The sequence below is a fragment of the Anolis carolinensis genome, unplaced genomic scaffold, assembly GCF_035594765.1.
Source record: "Anolis carolinensis isolate JA03-04 unplaced genomic scaffold, rAnoCar3.1.pri scaffold_11, whole genome shotgun sequence".
NCBI classification, from domain to species: Eukaryota; Metazoa; Chordata; class Lepidosauria; order Squamata; family Dactyloidae; genus Anolis; species Anolis carolinensis.
This window is the reverse complement of record NW_026943822.1, coordinates 25531392-25554152: the sequence shown is the minus strand read 5'-3', so window position 1 is coordinate 25554152 and position 22761 is coordinate 25531392. Positions and strand designations below refer to the sequence as shown.

Sequence of the window (22761 nt, the reverse complement as noted above, 5' to 3'; positions counted from 1 at the left end):
GAGAGAGACGAATAGACTGATAGATATGGATGAGAGAGAGATAGATAGATGGATAGATACCTGTTTGGTATGACTCGGCCTGTTAAAAACACAACACATTAGGGCCAACTCAATCCCTCTTTTTAAGTTGCTTTATTTCTCCTGAATCAGACTTTTCTTGGATAGACATTGGTCCTTGTACGTTTGGATACCTATACCTTTCCCATGTCTGCTTATGGAAAGAAATAACAAAAAAGAGGAGAAGGCCAAGGCTTGGAAGGGCTCTTGGCGGATTCGGCCTTATCTCTGGGCCTTGCGGAGCTGCTCGCACCGGACGAACATCTTCTCCTGGCCGGGATACAGGCGCAAATCGTCCACCGTTTGCGAACAGAAGGTCATCCTAGAAACAGAAGGAAGACGGAGATATAATGAAAAGACAAAGTATACAAAATCTATATATATAAAAGAGTGATGGCATCATGGCGACCCACAAAACAACAAAACTACAGGCCCCCCAACCTCGAAATTTGACAACACAACCCATCATCCACGCCTCTAGGTTGATACAACAAAAAGAAAATAAAAATAAAGTCCTAATTAGAGAGAGGAATAATTGCTTTTATCCAATTGCTGCCAGTTAGAAGGCTAAGCTCCTCCAACTTTGTCTCCTAGCAACCCAATAAAAATAATAAAAAACACTAAAAAATTGATACAATAAAATACTATAATAACAGAAAATAACTACAAATAATACAAGAAAATAATAAAATATAATAAATAAAAATATAACTTACAATAAATTAATTTAAAAATGCAAATAACGTCAAAAATTACACAACAATTTTTAACCAATACCACCACCACTTTGCCACAGCAACGCGTGGCCGGGCACAGCTAGTAATATTATAATAAATATGTACTGATGAAAATCTTTGCGGTTTTGGGCTATGTAAAATTAACATAGGATCATTTTTCTTTGCAATATTTACCTGGGATTGTTTTACATTAAAAGCCTCAATATTATTTTCTGCACACAAAGGGGTGTTTTCGGCACGCAGACACAAAAAATGTTTTCTGCACAGTTCTTTGTAGAATCATTTTCTGCACACAAAGGGTTTTTTGAGCACACAAAATATCTCAATTTTCTGCATGCAAAGAGCTTTCTGTGCACACAAAAATTTATTTTCTGCACAAATTTTTGTAGGATAATTTTCTTTACAAAAAGGGGTTTTTTGGGGGGGTTCGGGTGCTGCCCTTACTTCTGCTGCGTCTCCCCCGCCTTGACCCGGATGGTCTTGACGATGAGGCCCGCCCGGCGGTCGCCTTTGCCCCAGGGGATGATGGTCTGGACGGTGTTCCAGATGTTCTCCCAGATGGCGATCCCCTCCCACTTCAGCTTGATCATCATCAGCTCCCCGAGGTCCGTCTCCAGCGGCACCAGGAACGTGTAGGTCTTGTTCCCCGTGATGCCCTCGACCCTTCGTGGAGAAAAGCGGAGAAGGGGGGCGGGACCCCCGGGGTCAAGCGTGGCCACAAACGGAGTGCGTGCTCATTGAGTTGCGTGGTCATCTCAGCAGACGTCGCAAGACACCAAGGGAACGGCTACAAGCATGTCCAATAGATCTCTTATCAGGCCTGGGCCAACTTTGGCCCTCCAGGTATTTGGGACTTCAACTCCCACAATTTTTGAAAATCAATGTATATATGGATGTATTTTCCAAGATGGCCCCCACTTCCAGAGCACACTATATCTCCCACCAACTACGTATCTGGACCAAACTTTCCATACAGACCCCACATGACCAACAGAACATACTGGAAGGGTTTGGGGAGAATAGACCTTGGATTCTGGGAGCTATAGTTCACCAACATCCAGAGAGCACATTGAACCCAGTTGATAATGGATCTGGGCCAAACGTGCCACATAGACCCAACATTGAATACTGGTAGGGTTTGGGGGATTTGAACTTGAAATCTGGGAGTTGTAGTTCACCACTCTCAGCACTGTGAACCCAAACAATGATGGATCTGGATCAAGCTTGGCAAGCTTACCCAACATACCCCAAAGGCCATCCAGTCCAACCTTAGAAGATAGAATCCTAGAGCTAGAACGGATCCCAAAGATCATCTAGTCCAACCTTAGAAGATAAATAGAATCTTAAAGCTGGAAAAGACCCCCAAAGAAGAGAGTGAGGGGCTCACAGGGTGATGGAGAGGTCTTCCACGTCTCCCCTGCTCCCCGTCAGAGAAATGGTGAACGTCGGGTCGATCTGCTTTGGGCGGAACTCGTTCACGAAATGGATCTTGAACTGGTAGTGATAGACTGCGGGAAAGAGACACGGGGTCAACACGCGTGGTCCGTGGCACCCCTCTCCCTCCCCCCCGGAGACCCCCACGTCCCGCTCAAGAGGGGCAGAAAGCGGGACACGTCCTGCAACAGGAAAGGTCTACCAACAAGGAGGACACAATACAACATGACTTTTGTTCCTGGGTCATACATGTCATTTCCTGAGAAAACTGTATTTATATCTGCATTTGGATTTTGTGCTCTTTTTGTTCTCCTGGCCTGTGGTTTTCCGCGTGATTTTTTGCACCATTTTAAGGGGAAACCATTGCCGGTCACTTGATGGAGCCTGAAATAATACCCGCAGTGTTCTCTCCCATCGTCTGCCATGAAAGGCGGCTCTTGTCCGCTGTGTTTTTGACCTTTCGGGAAGCGAAAGAGGCCTTTCCTTTTGAAGGCAGTGCCACGGAAGCTGCCCCATGAAGGCCATTGGGAGGAGGCCAAATGAGCAACTTCTGGGCCCATTGCTTTCATGGGTTTGACCCGTTCGGGGCCACAGGAAATGGGCCCGGTATAAATCCTAGCAAGAACCCATTGAATTGGTGAAGCCCACTGGTCCAATGGTTTTGCCCTCCTTGGGCACGGCGATAGGATTGGGACACTTTGGTGGATCCCACGGATCCATTTAGCACAGCTGGCAAATCACCAGCAGTAATAAGATCTACTAACTCAAAGGTGGACAGTTCGAAGCCTGGTTGGGGTGAGCACCCGACCGTCAAGCCCAGCTCACTGTTTACCTAAGTTTGATTAACATGTGACATGAAAAGAGACAATGGGGGAAACGGCTGACATCACTAGCCTGGTATAAACAACTGTGGAAAAGAATAAACAACATCCGCAACTCTTGGCTGAATGACAAAGTTCTCCCTAAGGAGACCCTTTTCCCCTTGGAAAGTGTGGCAGATCCGTGAGGAATGCCGAGCCGACCACCCCCGCCCCCTTCCGGGATGGACCGAACACCGAAGGAGGCTCCCCTCCCGCCCATGCGCCGACCTTTGAAGGGCTCCCTGGCCTGGGTCTTGAGGAAGAGCCTCCTGCTCTCGGGCAGCCGGGCCTTGCGGACGTGGAAGCCCAGGGTGTTGCAGCGGTGGCCCCGGCAGCGGAGGCAGCGGCCCTTGTCGAAGGTCTGCATGTCCTTGCACCAGAAGCCCGTCATGCGCTTGTCCTCGTGGCGCAAGGAGTCGATGAAGAGGTGCACCGAGCGCTCGTGGGCGCACTTCACCGTCTGCGCCAGGCCTGCGGGGGGGGGGAGCGCAAGGAAGAAGGGGTTCCAGCGGGCCGGGGCGCACGCCGAGGAGGCCCTCTCTCATCACCACCAACCATGTTTGTGACGGCAGTGGCGGCAACGAGAGAAGGGTCTCTCTGGAAGATCCTAATGATCGGTAGAGGTGGGGCGGTGATTCCTACCGGTGATGCCGTACTGGACGATGTGGCTGTAGACGTGGCGGAAGTGGCACCCGGGCTGGAAGGCCCCTCCGTTGGGGTAGAAGTCGAAGTGCGCCACGGGCTGCGCGATGCCCACGCTCAGGCCCATCTGCTGCTGGGTGAAGGTGTGCACCGCGTCCACAAACTCCGCGTCGTCCGGAGAGAGCCGGTCCGTGGCCGACATGCCCTCAAAGAGCGGCCCCGCCGGGTCCAGGCCTGGCCACACAAAACGCATGGGCTCAGTGCGTTTGCAGGCGAGATGGTGAGGTGGTTCCTTCACAAAGCCTGTTGGTCACTCTTGAGAAGACATGGGCAACCTGTGGCCCTTCCTCCAGGTGTTTTGGACTCTAACTCCCACCATTTTGGAATTATAGAGTTGGAGTCCAAAACACCTGGAGAGCCAAAGGTTGCCCATGCCCGCTCTTGAGCATTAATGCGTTAACTGACCTCGTCCTCGTGACCAAAGGATCCTCTCCTTCCGAGAACCTGACTCTACTGTTTATGATCCCATTGCGATGCAAAGGTTTTTGCCAGCATGGCAGCAGAAGTGTTCTCCCCGTACCTGTGATGCGCCCGATCTTCTTTGCGCCGCCGATTGAGCTTCCGGCAAATCCCGCCACATGGGCTCCAAGGCTGTAGCCGATCAGGTGAGCGTTGCTTCGGGAAAACCCCACAGATTCCTGAGAAAAGGAGCACAACCGGAGTCGGGAATTACGGAACGGGGCACGGAGCTGCGCATGAGATCCAACGGCGCACGAGACTCGAGTCCATGCGATATGTGCCTGGCCCGTCTCTCACCTCCAGCCACTTGAGGAACTGGGCGATCTCCTGCCCGATGTCCCGCGTGTTCTGCACCGCGATGGGGTAATGCGCGTGCGCCAGAGACAGCCAGTCGGCGATGACCACGTTGGTGTGCGGCTGGTGCGCCTTCAGCGCCTCGGCCAGCTTCCAGATCCAGCCCTCGAGCCTCCCGTCCACCTGCGCCGGAAGGAGAACCACGCACCCGAGCATGATGCGCGGGGTTAGGACACAGTTTCCCCAAAACGAGACCCATGCCCCCCCCCACGGCGGTGTCCCAGACCCCCGGCTCTCACCGACCAGCCGTGGACGATCATCACCAGCGGGAAGGAGGCGTTGAAGCGGCAGGAGCGCAGGGTGTCCGGGGCCGGGAACTCCACCAGGCAGCAGCCGCCCACGTCCTCCGCCCGGTCCCAGAAGAGCAGGAACCGGGTCTCCAGGCCCGGGCGCGGCCCCTCCGCCCTCCGCCACCCCGGCCCCAGCGGGGGCTCTGCAAGGACAACCGGGGGGGGGGGGGCTCAGAGGCCGCAAAGGGCCACCCAACCCCACCCCATTAGGGACAGGGACAGAGGGGGCCCTAGAGCTGGAAGGGACCCCCAAAGGGCATCCAGTCCAAGCGCCATGATAGATAGATAGATAGATAGATAGATAGATAGATAGATAGATAGATAGATAGATAGATAGATAGATAGATAGATAGATAGGAAGATAGATAGAATAATAGATAGATAGATAGATAGATAGATAGATAGATAGATAGATAGATAGATAGATAGATAGATAGATAGATAGAATACTAGATAGATAGATAGATAGATAGATAGATAGATAGATAGATAGATAGATAGATAGGAAGATAGATAGATAGATAGATAGATAGATAGATAGATAGATAGATAGATAGATAGAATAATAATAGATAGAAAGATAGATAGATAGAATAATAGATAGATAGATAGATAGATAGATAGATAGATAGATAGATAGATAGATAGAATAATAGATAGATAGATAGATAGATAGATAGATAGATAGATAGATAGGAAGATAGATAGATAGATAAATAGAATAATAGATAGATAGAATAATAGATAGATAGATAGATAGATAGATAGATAGATAGAATAATAGATAGATAGATAGATAGATAGATAGATAGATAGATAGATAGATAGATAGATAGATAGATAGGAAGATAGATAGATAGATAAATAGATAGAATAATAGATAGATAGATAGATAGATAGATAGATAGATAGATAGATAGATAGATAGATAGATGATAGATAGAATCCTAGAGTTGGAAGGGACCCCCAAAGGCCATCCAGTCCAAGCGCCATAAGATAGATAGATAGATAGATAGATGATAGATAGATAGATAGATAGATAGATAGATAGGAAGATAGATATAGACAGATAGACAGATAGATAGATAGATAGATAGATAGATAGATAGATAGATGATAGATAGATAGATAGATAGATAGATAAATAGATAGAATAATAGATAGATAGATAGATAGATAGATAGATAGATAGATAGATAGATAGATAGAATAATAGATAGATAGATAGATAGATAGATAGATAGATAGATAGATAGATAGATAGAATAATAGATAGATAGATAGATAGATAGATAGATAGATAGATAGATAGATAGAATAATAGATAGATAGATAGATAGAATAATAGATAGATAGATAGATAGATAGATAGATAGATAGATAGATAGATAGATAGATAGATAGATAGATGATAGATAAAATCCTAGAGTTGGAAGGGACCCCCAAAGGCCATCCAGTCCAAGTGCCATAAGATAGATAGATAGATAGATGATAGATAGATAGATAGATAGATAGAATAATAATAGATAGAAAGATAGATAGATAGAATAATAGATAGATGATAGATAGAATCCTAGAGTTGGAAGGGACCCCCAAAGGCCATCCAGTCCAACCCCATAAGAAAAAGAGGTAGATAGATGGCATCTTAGTGTCAGACAGAAGGCACCCCAAGGGCCATCTAGTCCAACCCCATTCTGCCAGGCAGGGAGGCACAACCAGGGCCCTCCCGACAGATGGCTGTCTGTGTATTTCAGGGAATAGAAATAATGGTATTATCCCGCTTCCCTCAATGTGACCCCTTTGCTGACCTTTGCTCTTCCTGGCGTGAGGACCCCCTTGTCCGGCCAGGCAGGCGGCCACGAAGGTGGCGAGCAGGACCCACGCGGCGCCCCTCATGCTGGCCTGGTCCCAGTGGAAGGAGAGCGGGCGAGTGGCCCAGGCAGAGGGACCCGGCGGGTCAGCAGTGCACAGCCGGTCAAGCGCTAATCATTAACCCTGCAGAGAAAGTCCAGATTTCCCAAAGGAAGCCCCAACCCAGTCCCATTCCTCCAAAGACACACACACACACACACACATTCTATATGGTATATCTGTAATGCTTGATGCACCGCTCCCTTTGGGTTGGCCTTCCTTTGAAAATATTGCAAAAAGGGGTGGCAGGAAATAACCGCCTGGTTGTTGCTTAAGGACATTGACACAGAGCTAAGACCAGAACTGGAGGGATCCGGCCCGTTTTGGGTTATAGTCCGAACAGAGGAGCCAGAGGGGAAGGGGCCTGCTTTGAGTCTCCCGTAAGAGAACGAAGTGGGATAACAACAACAACAACAACAACAACAACAATTATGATGATGATGATGATGATGATGTCAGAGCCATGTGCTGAATCTGATCCACGTTTTGGTCTTAACTTTAAAGAACCTATAAGGCTGCATCTACACTGTAGAATTAAATAATAATAATAATAATAATAATAATAATAATAATAATAATAATAATAATAATAATAAAAACTGGTGCCGTGCCAAAAGATCTCAGCTGGCATTTGGAAACAAAATTACGATCTGCCAATTGCAAAAGGCCACCCGACTGGGATCTTCGCGCATCATCCGAAAATACATCACACAGTCCTAAACGCTTGGGAAGTGTTCGACTTGTGATTTTGTGACACGAAATCCAGCATATCTATCTTGTTTGCTGTGTCATAATAAAATAATAATAATAATAATAATAATAATAATAATAATAATAATAATAATAAAGATCTCAGCCAGCATTTGGAAACAATAGATATTGACAAAATTACGATCTGCCAACTGCAAAAGGCCACCCTACTGGGATCTGCATCATCATCCGAAAATACATCACACAGTCCTAGACTCTTGGGAAGTGTTCAACTTGTGATTTTGTGATACGAAATCCAGCATATCTATCTTGTTTGCTGTGTCATAATAATAATAATAATAACAACAGCAGCAGCAACAACAACAACAACACACAGTCCTAAACACTTGGGAATTGTTAGACTTGTGATTTTGTGATACGAAATCCAGCATATCTTTCTTGTTTGCCCTGTCATACTATGTTGTTGTGTCAATAATAGTAATAATAATAATAATAATATATGAGGATTTAAAGACTGAGCTGCAAAGACTCTAGCACAAGCCAGTCAAGGTAGTCCCAGTGGTGATGGGCACACTGGGTGCAGTGCCTCAAGATCTTGTCACCATTGACGCTGACCAAATGACCACCGGTCATCTGCAAAGGGCCCCCTACTTGGATCTGCATGCATTATCCAACGATACATTGCACACTGCTAGAAACTTGGGAAGGGTCCGACATGGGATCCAACACAACACCCAGCAGAAGGGTCTTGTCTGCTCTACGCTCCTCTTGTTGTGTATCTAATAATAATCATGATGATGATGTAGTTAGTAACTCTCAGGAGGCTGCAAACAAAGACTGATAATAGCCAAATAAAAATAATAATCTAGTTCGAAACTCCCAGGAGGAGAGGAAGAGAGTGTTGCTTTGTACGGATGCTGCCCGGACCGGCGTGCTCTTCTGGAGGCCGTTCTGGCCGGACCTTGGACCTTCCCCGAGAGGGGAGAGCGGGGGGCAAAGGTGCCTGGGCTGAGGATGCTGCTGTGGGGCATTTCCCAATGCGGCCCCCCTTCCTGCCCACCCGCCCGGCCAAGCAAACAAGGCAGGCAAACAAACACGGGCAGGCAGTGCCTTTGTACCTTTGGCCCGGCAAACAGGCCCAGATGGGTGTCTCCCTTCCTAGCAAAAGGAGGCTGGACTGGATGGCCTCTGGGGTTCCCTCCCATCTCTCTCATTATTATTGGGTTGCTGTGCATTTTCCGGGCTGTGTGGCTATGTTCCAGAAGCATTCTCTTCTGACATTTCGCCCACATCTACGACACACCTATGGCAGGCATCCTCAGGGGTTGCGCCCAGCCATGAAAGCCTTCGACAATACATTGTTGTTGTTGGGCTGCTGTGATAGCCTAGCTCAAAAGACAGTTGCATTTATTGAATAGGAAATTTAGGTACCGCTTTATGTGGGGAGGCTAATTTAACTAATTTATAACACCATAAAACCTTCCGGCAGCGTGTGGAAAGGAATGCGGAAGTACTCCATCAAGGACTCGGTGTCACAAGTGGAGGATGAAGAAGCAGCTCCCCCTGTGGCCAGAATCGAGCATACTGTACCTTCATGAAGCCAGAAGCTGGAAAATGTTAAATTGCCTCTGTGTCTGTCTACCTATGTTGTATGTCTAATAATGGCATTGAATGTTTGCCATGTCTATGTGCATTGTGTTCCGCCTTTCAGGGTGAGAAAGAAGGGCGGAATATCAATAATAAATAAATAAAAAGGGGAAGGAGCAGAAAAGGAAGAGGAAGGAACAAGGAAGGAACAAGGAAGGGAAGGAGGAAGAGGCCAGGAAGGCATGGAGGAAAGGGAACCAAGGCTGGGTGGAAACGTGTTTTATTGCCGTCTTCAATCAATGCGACACTCGGGATCCCCGATGACCTTTTGGCCCCGCGTCCTGCGCTTTTCCTGCAAAGGCTCATCGCTGGATCCGGATTTTGCCAAGTTCTCAAAGTCCTTCCTTGCTTTCCTCCGGAGGGTCACGGATCCCTCCGGGCCAGAACCAAGTCCCGCCTGGGGCCGGTCCCGGGGCGGGGACGATGGGTGTCCCAGTGGAGAGGCTAGAGCGCTCCGTCCCGTTCGTGGCCCCGTTTCCCGTCCACCTTCTTGAGCTCGATGTGGTCGCCGAGGGCGGGGGGGTCCGGAGGGGGCGCGTGGTGGAGCTCGATGAAGAGCAGGTAGAGCCCGGCGCCCAGGGCAGCGCCCACCATCGGGGCCACCAGCGGCACCCACCACCAGTGGTTGCCGGCCCTGCCGGACACAGAGACACAAACATGGTCAACAGTTCGGACTACAACCCAGAGCGGATTCATTATCCTGTGCCAACTTGGGACGTCCCTCCAGATATTTTGGACTGCAACTCCCACCATTCCTCACAGCCTCAGGCCTCTTCCTTTTGCCCGAATCCAAAGATCCTTTGTTGTGAAAGGCAACATTAATGGGTAGAAATATTACTTTTTGTACACAAATGCTGTTTCCTGCACAGAAAATGCTGCCATTGTGGATTTATACTGCACAAAATTCGCATGTGGTTGATTTGCATGGAAACTGTATTTTCTGCGCAGGAACAACCATATGTGAATCTTGTAAATGAGTCCTGAACCATGAAGATTATCACCAGTCCAGGATTTTCACATTAGGGTTTCTGGGCACTTGGAAAACATGTTTTTGACCAATGCATTTTCCATGCTAAAAAGCAGAAAGAGAGAAGCACAACATTTGCTTCAGGAAAGGGCCTGAGGCTGTGAGGAATGGTGGGAGTTGCAGTCCAAAACATCCGGAGGGAGTGCCTTTGGTGCCACTTCTGGACCAGCCAACACGACTCGCGTCTCTCCACTAGAGGTCACTCTTGACCTGCCATTGGGACCAAGCCTGGCTGCACTGGGCTTGCACGAGAGCATGTCCACAATTTCCCATTGGCCTTGCATGATTGCACCATTATACATTGGGCTTACATGAGGGCTGGTGCACTTTCAACACTGGGCTTGCTCAAGAGAATATGGGGCTTGCACTAGGATAACTACACCGTTTCACAATGGGTTTGCACAAGGGCAGGTTCACCACTGGGCTGGTACCACTGGTCACTGATTAAGTGGCTAAATAGGTACACTGATTAGGGTAGACACACCATTCAACGATGGGCTTGCACAAGGGCAGGTGCATCTTTTATTTATTTATTTATTTATTTATTTATTCTTCAAACTTATATGCCGCCACTCCCCTAGGGCTCGGAGCAGCTTCCAAATCATTGCGTGTTGTGCACAGCTTCATATTGGCCGGGCTGTGGTGCAGGCTGGTGAGCAGCCAGCTGCAACAAATCACCCTGACCAAGATACGTTGTGCTGTTGTTTCGGGCTTGTCCCTGTTGTGAGCCGCCCCAAGTCCCTTTGGGGAGATGGGGCGGGATATAAAAATAAAGTTTATTATTATTATTATTATTATTATTATTATTATTATTATTATTATTAAGAGGTCATGAGTTCGAGGCCAGCCCGGTGCCTGTGTCTGTCTCTGTCTCTGTTCTATGTTATGGCATTGAATGTTTGCCTTATATGTGTGCAATGTGATCCGCCCTGAGAAGGGCGGAATATAAATACTGTAAATAAATAAATGTATAAATATTGGGGTTTCACAATAGGCTTGCACAAGGGCAGGTCCAGTGTTTGTGGCATGCACGATGCAGGTGTGTATTCCTGAAGGTCCCAGGGAGACATGGGAGTGTGGGTCACGGCGGCACCCCCCACACATACACTGCACACGCAGCCACTCACGTGAAGACCTGTGGGCCCCACCCGGCCAGGTAGGTGAGGAGGCGGGGGGCCAGGTCGCGGGCGGGGTTCATGGCGCAGCCGCAGTTGATGGACAGGGAGGAGCTGAGCAGGACCACCAGCAGCCCCACGGCCAGCGGCTCCAGGCCCCGCGGGACGCCCAGGTTCTCCCGGTCAAAGATGGCAAAGACCCCCAGCAGCAGGAAGCAGGTGGACGTCACCTGCAGGGAAGGAGGGAAGGACGGAAGGAAGGAAGGAGGGACCCCAGGGACCCCAGTGTGTCCAGCCCTCCCCCTCCCTAGCTTACCTGGTCGGCAAACCCTCCGGCCAAGGACAGGTACTCCTGCGGGTAGGTGGCAAAGATGTGGGCCGTGGCCTTGGGGCCGGTGACGTTGAAGGACCCTCCGGTGAAGGACATCAGGGCCTCTGCGCAGGCAGGGAGACAAGAGAATCACCCATATGGACTACATCTCCCAGAACCCCCCATTTAGGACTATATCTCCCATAGTACCCCGATTAGGACTATCTCCCAGAATCACCCCCTTTGGGCTACATCTCCCAGAACCCCCCATTTAGGACTATATCTCCCATAATACCCCAATTGGAACTACATCTCCCAGTATTCCCCAGTTGGACTACATCTCCCAGAATCCCCCATTTAGGACTATATCTCTTCGAATCCTCAATTGGAACTACATTTCCCAGAATCCCCCCCCCCCAAATTGGACTCTTGAGAGGTAGTCCAAAGAGAGGGCTTGCCCAAGCTCCGTCCCAAAGATATTCCGAATATGATACGAATTGAGACGGTGAGATCCGCTTCTGTGCTTCCGTCCCTTGCAAGACAGCAACCGAGCGAATGCACAGCAGCGGAAAACATTTTGCCAAAACTGGGTTGCAAAAAGAAGGTCATAAAAGACACGGAGAGCCAAGGCAGTTGGTGCTTGACGTGGTGCCACATTCCCCATAAAGGACGAAGCCTCTCCGGCGTGGGCTGCATTCCTGAACCAGCCCCGAAATTTCCCCTCCGCACCCCCTAATGACTCATTTCCCCTTTGCAAACATATACATATAGTATTTATTATGAACGGGGATCGTTAAACAGAATTAATGGCTGCAGAGGGGAAATACAGCGTTAAAGCTCCAGGGAGGAATGGGCTGGAGGCCAGGCAGGAAGCCAGGGAAGGGAAGCCGGAACGGGAAGGCTGCAGCTCAAGGGGCAGGAGCCCCTCCAAAGGGACAAGCGGGGATCGGCCAACTCAAGGCACGGCACTCCACTCGTCGTGTCTCCGCTCACCGTAGTTGATGCCGAAGACCACGGCGGCCCCGGCAAAGGCCCCCAGGAACTGGGCCGCCACGTAAATGGGGAACCGGTCCCAGGTCATCCTTCCGGTCAGGCACATGGCAAAGGAGACGGCTGGGTTGATGTGCCCGCCTGCGGGGAAAGGCCCAGGAAGGAAAACAATGCGTCAAGGGACGGCACTGATGCCAAGTACAGGAAATCCCTCCATTTCCCCCTCTGAAATATCCCAACGTGGACTCCCATGCAAAGCCTCGCCCAGGCTGGCCCTGCTTAGCGTCCAAAGTCGGACAAGAGTTATACTAGATGCAACCCGCTCCTGGGTTCTAAATGCCATTTCCTCATTGGTTCTATCATAAAAACATAGGAAAAGTTTATTAATCACCAGCAGCAATAGATCGCTGCTGACCAGAAAGTGGCAAGTTCAAAGCCCTAGTCGGATTGAGCACCCGACTGTTTAATAATAATAATAATAATAATAATAATAATAAAACTTTATTTATACCCCGCCACCATCTCCCCAACGGGGACTCGGGGCGGCTCACATGGGGCCATGCCCAAGACAATACAATAGACAAAATATAAAAACAACATATCAGAATGCAATTAAACAATGCAACAATAACACTACACAATACAGAACAAAAAAGCAGAACGTAGCATAACATAACAAGGGCGGGCTGCATGGACACAAGGTTAAAAACTCGGGGTAAGAAGAGATAAGAATAAAACCATGGGGAACAGGGTCTACAGAATACATGTTGGGGAGAGAAACACAGGAGGTATATACAATTACTCTCCGAAAGCACACCGGAAGAGCCATGTTTTTAAAACTTTCCTAAAGGCTAAAAGAGTGGGGGCTAGCCTGATCTCAATGGGCAGTGAGTTCCACAAACGGGGGGCCACAGCAGAAAAGGCCCTCTCCCTTGTTCCCACAAGGCGGGCCTGTGATAAAGGCAGTGGAGACAGGAGGGCCTCCCCAGATGAACGAAGGGCTCGGGCAGGTTTATAGTAGGAGATGCGGTCACGAAGGTAGGCGGGTCCCAAACCGTTTAGGGCTTTATAAATGATGGTCTGCACCTTGAATTGGGACCGGAAAATGAACGGCACCCAGTGGAGCTCCTTAAACAAGCCTAGCTTCCTGTACACCTAAGCAGTTTGAAAACAGCTGCAGCTGTGAGTAAAGGAATCAGGGACCGCTTAAAGTGGGGAGGTTAATTTAATTTGCGATACCGTAAAAATGCCGGCGATCAAGGAGCAAGGAGGAAATACTACAATACTACAAAGTAGATGAAGCAACAGCTCCTCCGGTGGCCAGAATCAAGCATAACCTCCAGAAGACGAAGTTGAATGACCTTTATCTGTCTGTATGTGTTGCATGCCTAAAAACGGCATTGAATGTTTGCCGTGTACATGCACATTGTGATCCGCCCTGAGTCCCCTTCTGGTTGAGAAGGAAGGGCGGAACATAAATACTGTAAATAAATAAATCAACGAATAAATAAAACTGTCAACACTTTGTTTCTGTGGGAGGGAGGGACATCCTGCTATAGCACATTATATTATATTACTATATTATTATATTATAATTGTATTATCTTATTGTAATTATATATTATTACATAATTACATAATAATATAATAGAATATAAATATAATATAATATAATAATATGTTACAACTTGTAACCTGGTTTTCACATAGTGTTATTATCCGCCTTGAGCCACAAGGAGTGGCAGATAGTGCAATTATCAGGAAGGGACAACAATGGGGAAGGCGAGCATTGCTTTTCCTTTTGCGCATGGGATTCGCATGCCCAGTCTGGAAATGCCTTTGCTGCCTCCCGGTTGCATCAGCGCAGCCTTTGGACGGCCGGACGGCCCTCCCTTTGTGTTGTGTTTGCGCACGGGGTCAGGTGTTATCATCGCCCGTCTGATGTGGCGAAGGGCCCCAATTAGGGCTGAACCCGGGGCTCATGGGGCTCATGGGAAGGGCTCCCCGAACCCGCCTGTCTCCAGACCTCCCTTTGACTCAAAGCAGCACAATTTTCATCTCTTTCAGCAATTGCAAATCTGGGACGCGGGGAAAGTATGCGCCGGGCTCTGGAATGGCGGGAAGGCAGACTGAGGCCTCATTCATCTCGCGCTTGGACAGAGCCCGTCTGTGTCTTGCTCCAAGCGTCCCTCACATGCGTGTCAGTTCCCATGTGTAGACACATGATGGTCGTCGCCCTACTTTGCTCTCCTGATCAAGACCCAAAGTGAGCACTTCATTATCCGCGGATTCGCACTTCACAGATATACATGGATATGTGAAAATTTCAACTCTCCCTCCAGGTGTTTTGGACTTCAAAACAGCCGGTAGGCTGTTAGGAATTGTGGGAGTTGAAGTCCAAAACACCTGGAGGGCCGAAGTTTGCCCATGCCTGTTGCTATGAGCCAATCGTCCATATATGGAAAGATGTTGTTGAAGTCCAAAACACCTGGAGGGCCGAAGTTTGCCCATGTCTGTTGCTATGAGCCAATCGTCCATATATGGAAAGATGTTGTTGAAGTCCAAAACACCTGGAGGGCCGAAGTTTGCCCATGCCTGTTGCTATGAGCCAATCGTCCATATATGGAAAGATGTTGTTGAAGTCCAAAACACCTGGAGGGCCGAAGTTTGCCCATGCCTGTTGCTATGAGCCAATCGTCCATATATGGAAAGATGTTGTTGAAGTCCAAAACACCTGGAGGGCCGAAGTTTGCCCATGCCTGTTGCTATGAGCCAATCGTCCATATATGGAAAGATGTTGTTGAAGTCCAAAACACCTGGAGGGCCGAAGTTTGCCCATGTCTGTTGCTATGAGCCAATCGTCCATATATGGAAGGATGTCATTGAAATCCAAAACACCTGGAGGGCCAAAGTTTGCGCATGACTCCCCTAAACTACAGATCCCAGGAGTCTGGCCCTATTGACTCGAATCTAATGCTCACCTTTTGGGGCTAAACAACCTTCCCGAAATACAGATGCGCATTACATTTGTGTCATACGGTCAGTGCTCAAAGCCAAAGGGGAAGCTGCTTCGGGAGCCCACCTCTCTCTCAATGCTATGGGATGCTGGGATTTGTAGTTTGGTGAGGCATCCTTAGAGGAGGCTCAAATCCTTATCAAACGACAGGTGCGCATTAGATTCAGTGGCATATGAGACTTGAGGAAAGGCGGGAGGTTCTCTCTCGGCCACGCTGACACGAGCAAGATCTTACCGGAGACGCCTCCCGCGCAGTAGACGGCGATGGTGACGGCCAGAGCGAAACCGAAAGAGGCCACGTGCGGCCCACCCAGGGCCCCTCCGCTGAGGACGGACTGGGCCACGCAGCCACAGCCCAGCGCCTGCAGGTCCAGGGAGAGAGAAGAAGAAGAAGAAGACATTGGTCCGTTGGTGCGCATCAAGGCGCCCCAAAATACTACCCTCCAAGGTCTGAAACAACATCAAGGCCTGCAAGAACAACAACGAGCCCCATTTCCCGATTTGCTCGAATCTAATGCTCACCTTTCTTGGCTAAATGGCCTCACCAAAATTGGGGTGCGCGTTAGATTTGCATCATACTCTGCCTCGTCACATGAGAGCCAACTCCAGCTGTCCCTCCAGGTGTTTTGGACTCCAACTCCCACAATTCCTAACAGCCGGTAGGCTGTTAGGAATTGTGGGAGTTGGAGTCCAAAACACCTGGAGGGCTGAAGTTGGCCCTGGGTCCACTTAATAATCGGTTGCAGAATTCTGGGCTTTGTAGTTTAGTGAGGCCAAGGATCTGTCTGATGGTGTCAGCAGCAAATTGAGAATACAGGTTTTTTTGTATTTGTAACCCAGGAACAATATAAGACGATTTTTGAAGAAGTCTCTCCTCTATATCCACTCTGGATCCCGGTTTCGTCTTTGATTTAATTACGTATTTATTTATAGAAACTGATATAACGATGGCAACAAACGCAAGCAATTACAGACAAAACAAACAGGGTACAGCAAGAAAGAAACACAAGAAACAAAACGATGCCTCCTTCCCAAAAAACATTTGAGCCGTCGTCTTCCAGGACAAAAGCGAGACGAGGAGCATTTCGCAAAAGGGTCCGGGAAAGCGCCAGAGGGATCCGATTCCTTCCAGATGGGGAGGATCTCTTGGTATGGAAATGCCGTTCCTTCTGCCGTTTGCCAGGTTGGGTGGCACCTGCAGAACAGGTCCGGGGTCAGGGTTAGGGTTAGGGTTATGTGGTTGGGATTGGGATACCTTGATGATACCTTTGGCCGGCAACCACATACCCTGCTTCGGCTCTGGTGGCTCTCTCTTTGGCACATCACTTGCAACAACAATGCCTTGACATGCACCTGGAAGATCACACTACCTAACATTTATCTATTTATTTATTTTCAGCATTTATATTCCACCCTTCTTTTTCACCCCGAAGGGGACTCAGGGCGGATCACATTACACATATAAGGCAAACATTCAATGCCTTTAACATAGAACAAAGACAAGACTCCGAGCGGGCCTCGAACTCATGACCTCCTGGTCAGAATGATTCATTGCAGCTGGTTGCAACTGGCTGCTCTCCAGCCTGTGCCACAGCCCAGGCCTAACACTATGGTTATTGTCCCTGGGTTATCGGAGGAGCATCTTAAAGAGCTCTTCTTCCTCCTCTTTGGAGCATCTTCCTCTCTCTTTCGTTTCCTGGAAAGCATCTCAAGGATTCTTCTTCCTCCTCCTCCTCTTCCTCTTAAGCTATGCCTTCATCCCTCCAAGATACACAAACGGGCCTTCCAGGATCAATAGGATCTTCCCAAAAGCTTGAAACAAGAGCCTCCTCCTCCTCCTCCTCTCTGGGTGGGTGGCCTTGGACGGAGGGGCATCCTGCTTTGCTTTGGCCAAATCATCAAACGGGGAAAGGAGATCCGCAGGGCTCTGGGTTCAGGCCCCTCGGAAGGCCTTGCTTCTTTTGGGGTGGAGCCCTAGACCTTCATTGTGCCCCCTCCCAAGGTATAATAATAATAATAATAATAATAATAATAATAATAATAATAATAATAATAATAATCAGTGCACCCCTTTCATTGTCCAAAGCAAGGCACTGGCACTGGGTCCAAAGCTTGCAAATCAAGGCTAGGTTGTAGGGTTGTGCATTGGGTCCGGTCTTCGCCGTTCAGTTGTTTCCAATTGTGATCCCGATTGACGTTTTACTAACAAAGCTGTTGCACTCACAAAAGCACAATGACATGGCATGATGGTGGTGACAAAACACCTGGCAACTTGACATTCCTCACTTTATTCTTTCCTTGGCCTTTACGGGAGGCTCCTTCCCAAACGGGATAAACAAAGGCTCCGACCACAGGCCGCCCGCCCGCCCTCTGCTTTCCTAACCTTTGGCTCCGTCCTGGCTTGTTGTCGTCCTTTCCGGCCCCTGTTTGATCTCTTTGCCCTCGAAAAAATAACGGGGAGCAATCCTCCTCCATTCGGTTTGGAAGAGCCCCAAAGAGGGACACACACCGAGCCCCACACAACATCGAATCTTACGCGCACCTCAATTGACAAAACCCTGAAAGCAAAGGAAGTATTTGCTGCTGAATATAATGCGCAGCAACAAAAGCTTCCAGCAATGGGGTGTGTGTATCTCTCTCTGATGTAAAATGATTGCACTTTAATTGCTTTGGCCCAAGGCTATGGGATTACGGGAGCTATAGTTTGATAAGGTCCCAAGCCTTCTCTGTGAAAGGAGGCAGAGGCCTTGAGCCTTCGCTGCCAAAGGATGCTGACGCCTCACCAAACTACAAATCCCAACATGCCATAGCATTGAGTCCAAAACACCCGCACGGCTGATGTTTGCCCATGCCTGCCGAAGGGTCTTCATGCAATGCAGAAGAGAGCCATAGAGAGCCCCTGGGGTGTCCTCGCTTGACCCCCAACCAGGACATTCCCTGCTTTGGACTCCAACTCCCACCATTCCTCACAGGCCTGCTTTAGCCCGAAAGAGGAGAGGCCTTGGTCGCTGCCAAAGGGGGAAACGCGCTTGCAAAACACTTCCGTCCTTGGCCGTGATTTGCAGGAAAAGGCAGGCGGATGCGCCGTTGCACAAGCGCATGGAAAACATGACTGAGGCCCATAGAAGACGCTGGAACCCGGTTGCAGGCTCAGGACGACGGCAGGCTGCCCCACATGTTAACAGCACCAGGCGCTGATCCTGCAAGGAAGGAAGGAAGGAAGGAAGGAAGGAGATAGAAAAGAAAAGGAGGGAGAGAGGGAGGAAAAGGAAAGGAGAGAGGTAGAGAGGGAGCACAGAAAAGAAGGAATGAAGAAGGAAGATGGGAAGAAGAAGGGAGGGAGGAAAGAAGGAAGAGAGAAGGAAGAGAGGAAGGGGATGGGCAGGCAAGGGAAGGAAGGAAGGAAGGAAGAAGGAAGAGAGGAAGGAAAAGAGGGGGAAGGAGGGAATGAAAGATGAAGGGGAAGGGAGGGAGGGAGGGGGCACTCACGATCATGATGAGCGTGGCCAGGAACTCGGCCAGGGCCTCCTTGGCCAGCTTGTTCTGGAGGGAGAGGCTCCTCTTCCAGCTCCTCTCCTTCTTCCCTCCCATCCTTCCTTCCTCCCTTCCTTCCTCCCTTCCTTCCTCCCTTCCTTCCTTCTTCCCTTTGCTCTCTTTTCCTCCTCTTTTGTCCGAGGCCCAAATCTGCTTCTGCTGAACTTTGTCTCCCTGGAAGTGTCGAAACAGGGAGAGCTGGGGCTGAGCTCGTGCAGGAAGCCCACGGCCAGAGTCACGCTCATGCGCTGCTCCTGCTGCTGCTGCTGCTGCTGCTGCCCGTGGGGCTGGCACTGCCCGCCTTTATCCCGTCTGGAGTGGGCAGGTGGGCACCTGGGCCGGGCCCGCACACCTGGCCCTGGTCCCACCCCCACCTTTCCCCCAAAATGAGCATCAGAGACCGAGAGAAGGAGGAGGAGGAGGAGGAGGAGGCCTCTTACACAAGCCAAGCGGAGGAGGCCTGCGTGACTGCCTGCAGTGGTTTTTGGTTTGGAGCGGAGGGAGGGCACGCCTGTCTCACCTGGGCAGGTGGAAGCAGGAGGAGGCGGAGGAGGAGGAGGAGGAGGAATGCCAGGTGGGCAGCCAGGCCCCAAGGCCTGTCCGGGCCGGCAAGGGAGAGAGAGAGCGGGACTCAGCCCTGCCAATCACGGCTCCAGGCCCAAGTCTCCAGAACTGAGCCTGAGGCTGAGAGAGTGTGGCCGGGAAGGAAGGAGGGAAGGGAAGACGGCAAGAAGAATGAATGAATGAATGGAGGGAGGGAAGGAAGGAAGGAAGGAAGGAAGGAAGGAAGGAAGGAAGGAAGGAAGGAAGGAAGGAAGGAAGGAAGGGGGAAAAGATGATAGATAGAAGGATGGAAGGAAGGAAAAATAGAAGGATGCAGGGAAGGGAAGACTGAAAGGAGAATGAATGAATGGAGGGAGGGAAGGAAGGAAGGAAGGAAGGAAGGAAGGAAGGAAGGAAGGAAGGAAGGAAGGAAGGAAGGATGGATGGATGGTGGGAAGGACTGTAGGATGAAGGAAAGGGAAGACTGAAAGAAGAATGAATAAATTGAGGGAAGGATGGAAGGAAGGGAGAAAAGATGAAAGATAGAAGGATGGAAGGAAGGAAAAATAGAAGGATACAGGGAAGGGAAGACTGAAAGGAGAATGGATGGAAGGAAAGAAGGAAGGAAGAAAAGATGGATGGATGGATGGAAGGAAGGAAGGAAGGAAGAAAAGATGGATGATGGAAGGAAGGAAGATTGACAAAGAAAATGGATGGATGGAAGAATAGAAGGATGCAGGGAAGGAAAGACTGAAAGGAGAATGGATGGCGGGAGGGAAGGATAGAAGGATGGAGGGAAGGGAATATTGAAAGAAGCATGGATGGAAGGAAAGAAGGAAGGAAGAAAAGATGGAAGATGGAAAGAAGATAAAAGGAAGGAAGGAAGGAAGGAAGGAAGGAAGGAAGGAAGGAAGGAAGGAAAGAAGGAAGGAAGATTGACACAAAGAAAATGGATGGATGGATGGAAGGAAGAATAGAAGGATGCAGGGAAGGGATTGAAAGTAGAGGGATAGAAGGATGGATTGAAGGAAGGAAGGAAGATGCGAAGAAGAGGAGAGGGAGGTCATGGCAGAAGAAGGAGGCAAGGACGGAAGGAAGGGAAGAGGAGAGACGGAAGGATGGATGAAGGGAAGGAGAGAAGATGGAAGAAGTGATAGAAGGATGCAAGGAAGGAAGGGAGAAACCATGAAAGGTGGAAGGAGGGAAGGGAAGAAAGAGAAGTTGGTTCCAGGTGGTGATCAGCTGCGCCGGGCCGTATTCATTCATCCCTTAATGACTGTATTAATTGGATGTGCAAGTCTGGCTAATTACAAGCGAGAGTTATTTCTCCGGCTGGAAGGGCAGGAATAAAAAATTTAAGGCCGGGCGGCATTTAGCCGAGATGGATGGGAGGAAGGGGGGGGGGGGGCCCACCCCCAAACCCCCCCAACGCACCCCTGTTAATGGCATCCGCTCATTATGGGAAAGGTCGGCCCCTTTTAGGCACTCAATCCGGGGGGGGGGGGGGGGGACAGGAAGGGGGGCAGGATGGGAAAGGGATGGGAACTTGGGATGCAAGAGGTGCAATGGCGGGGAGACGGCAGCAGGTGGCAGCACAGGCGCAGGCAAGGCACCCAGGCTCTTTCTTGCCTCCTGCCAGGGAGTTATATATTAGTTATATTATATTATCAAGTATCAAGCATATTTAATAGATTAGTATTACTATATTGTACTACGATTATTGTTACATTGGGTTGTGCATTTTCTGGGCTGCACGGCCATGTTCCAGAAGCAGCACTCTCCCCTGACAGGGATATTATAGAAACCTCACGTTCTGGATTATCCAACGCATTTTTGTAGTCAATGTTTTCAATACATCGTGATATTTTGGTGCTAAATTCGTAAATACAGTAATTACTACATAGCATTACTGTGTATTGAACTACTTTGTCAAATTTGTTGTATAACATGATGTTTTGGTGCTTAATTTGTAAAATCCTAACCTAATTTGGTGTTTAATAGGTTTTTCCTTAATCTCTCCTTATTATCCAACATATTCGCTTATCCAACGTTCTGCCGGCCTGTTTACGTTGGATAAGCGAGACTCTACTGTATAGACAAACATTCAATGCCTTTTAACATAGAACAAAGACAAGACAAACACAGGCTCCAAGTGGGCCTCGAACTCATGACCTCCTGGTCAGAGTGATTCATTGCAGCTGGTTGCAGCTGGCTTGCTCTCCAGCCTGCACAACAGCCCGGGCGCAGAACTCTTGTCTGTTGGAGACCAGCGTGAGTGTTGTAATTAATGCTAATTGATTAGCATTATTTATTTATTTCTCACATTTATATCCCGCCCTTCTCACCCAAAGGGACTCAGGGCGGCTTACGACAGTGGCAACCATTAGATGCCCATACAAACCAATATAAAACAGCACATAAAACAGTTAAAACTATTAAAATACATTATGAATTAAAATATTAATGGCCTTGAAAGTTTCATCCCTGCCTGGACCTTCCACAGATATGTAAATCGCCCTTGCTGAGTTTTCCAACAGACCTCACAGCCTCTAAGGATGCCTGCCAAAGATGTGGGCAAAACGTCAGGAGAGAGTGCTGCTTCTGGAACATGGCCAGGCAGCCTGGAAAATGCACAACAACCTAGTGATTCCGGCCATGAAAGCCTTCAACAACATATTATTACAGTAGAGTCGCACTTACCCAACGTTCGTGATATTTTGGTGCTAAATTTGTAAATACAGTAATTACTACGTAGCATTACTGCGTATTGAACTACTTTTTCTGTCAAATTTGTTGTATAACATGATATTTTGGTGCTTAATTTGTAAAATCATAACCTTATTTGATGTTTAATAGGCTTCCTTAATCCCTCCTTATTATCCAAAATATTCGCTATCCAAGCTTCTGCCGGCCCGTTTAGCTTGGATAAGTGAGACTCTACTGTATATTGAGTTACATTATACTATTATACTAATAGTAGCCTTAGTGGTAATAATAACGGCAGCAGTAGTAATAGTAATAATACTACCACCAATCATAATAGTACTGGTGGCAATAAATAACA

The 22761-nt window shown here is 48.7% G+C and overlaps 2 protein-coding genes across 2 annotated transcripts; both read right to left on the bottom strand.

Moving 5' to 3' along the window:
- Nucleotides 1-117: 117 nt before the first annotated feature.
- Nucleotides 118-6839, bottom strand: lipc (lipase C, hepatic type). Its single transcript, XM_003228083.4, has 9 exons — nt 6702-6839; nt 4843-5036; nt 4547-4726; nt 4311-4428; nt 3731-3964; nt 3317-3559; nt 2182-2302; nt 1239-1457; nt 118-379 (listed from the first exon to the last, which is right to left on the bottom strand). The coding sequence occupies exons 1-9, from the start codon at nt 6787-6789 to the stop codon at nt 280-282; spliced, it is 1497 nt and encodes a 498-aa protein (XP_003228131.3). The 5' UTR covers nt 6790-6839; the 3' UTR covers nt 118-279.
- Nucleotides 6840-9366: 2527 nt separating this feature from the next.
- Nucleotides 9367-19241, bottom strand: aqp9 (aquaporin 9). Its single transcript, XM_062963284.1, has 6 exons — nt 19110-19241; nt 15856-15982; nt 12608-12745; nt 11621-11739; nt 11317-11534; nt 9367-9796 (listed from the first exon to the last, which is right to left on the bottom strand). The coding sequence occupies exons 1-6, from the start codon at nt 19209-19211 to the stop codon at nt 9607-9609; spliced, it is 894 nt and encodes a 297-aa protein (XP_062819354.1). The 5' UTR covers nt 19212-19241; the 3' UTR covers nt 9367-9606.
- Nucleotides 19242-22761: the final 3520 nt, after the last annotated feature.

What these genes read in the sequence shown, in the direction of transcription:
- aqp9 (XM_062963284.1), bottom strand. Translation starts at nt 19,211, where the DNA reads ATGGGAGGGAAGAAGGAGAGGAGCTGGAAGAGGAGCCTCTCCCTCCAG. An exon ending in CTGCGCGGGAGGCGTCTCCG is followed by an intron (nt 12,746 to 15,855) that starts GTAAGATCTTGC and finishes CTTTCCCCGCAG; the next exon opens with GCGGGCACATCAACCCAGCC. An exon ending in GGTCTTCGGCATCAACTACG is followed by an intron (nt 11,740 to 12,607) that starts GTGAGCGGAGAC and finishes CTGCCTGCGCAG; the next exon opens with AGGCCCTGATGTCCTTCACC.
- lipc (XM_003228083.4), bottom strand. Translation starts at nt 6,789, where the DNA reads ATGAGGGGCGCCGCGTGGGTCCTGCTCGCCACCTTCGTGGCCGCCTGC. An exon ending in CGTCCAGTACGGCATCACCG is followed by an intron (nt 3,560 to 3,730) that starts GTAGGAATCACC and finishes CCCCCCCCGCAG; the next exon opens with GCCTGGCGCAGACGGTGAAG. An exon ending in GAAGACCTCTCCATCACCCT is followed by an intron (nt 1,458 to 2,181) that starts GTGAGCCCCTCA and finishes TTCTCCACGAAG; the next exon opens with GGTCGAGGGCATCACGGGGA.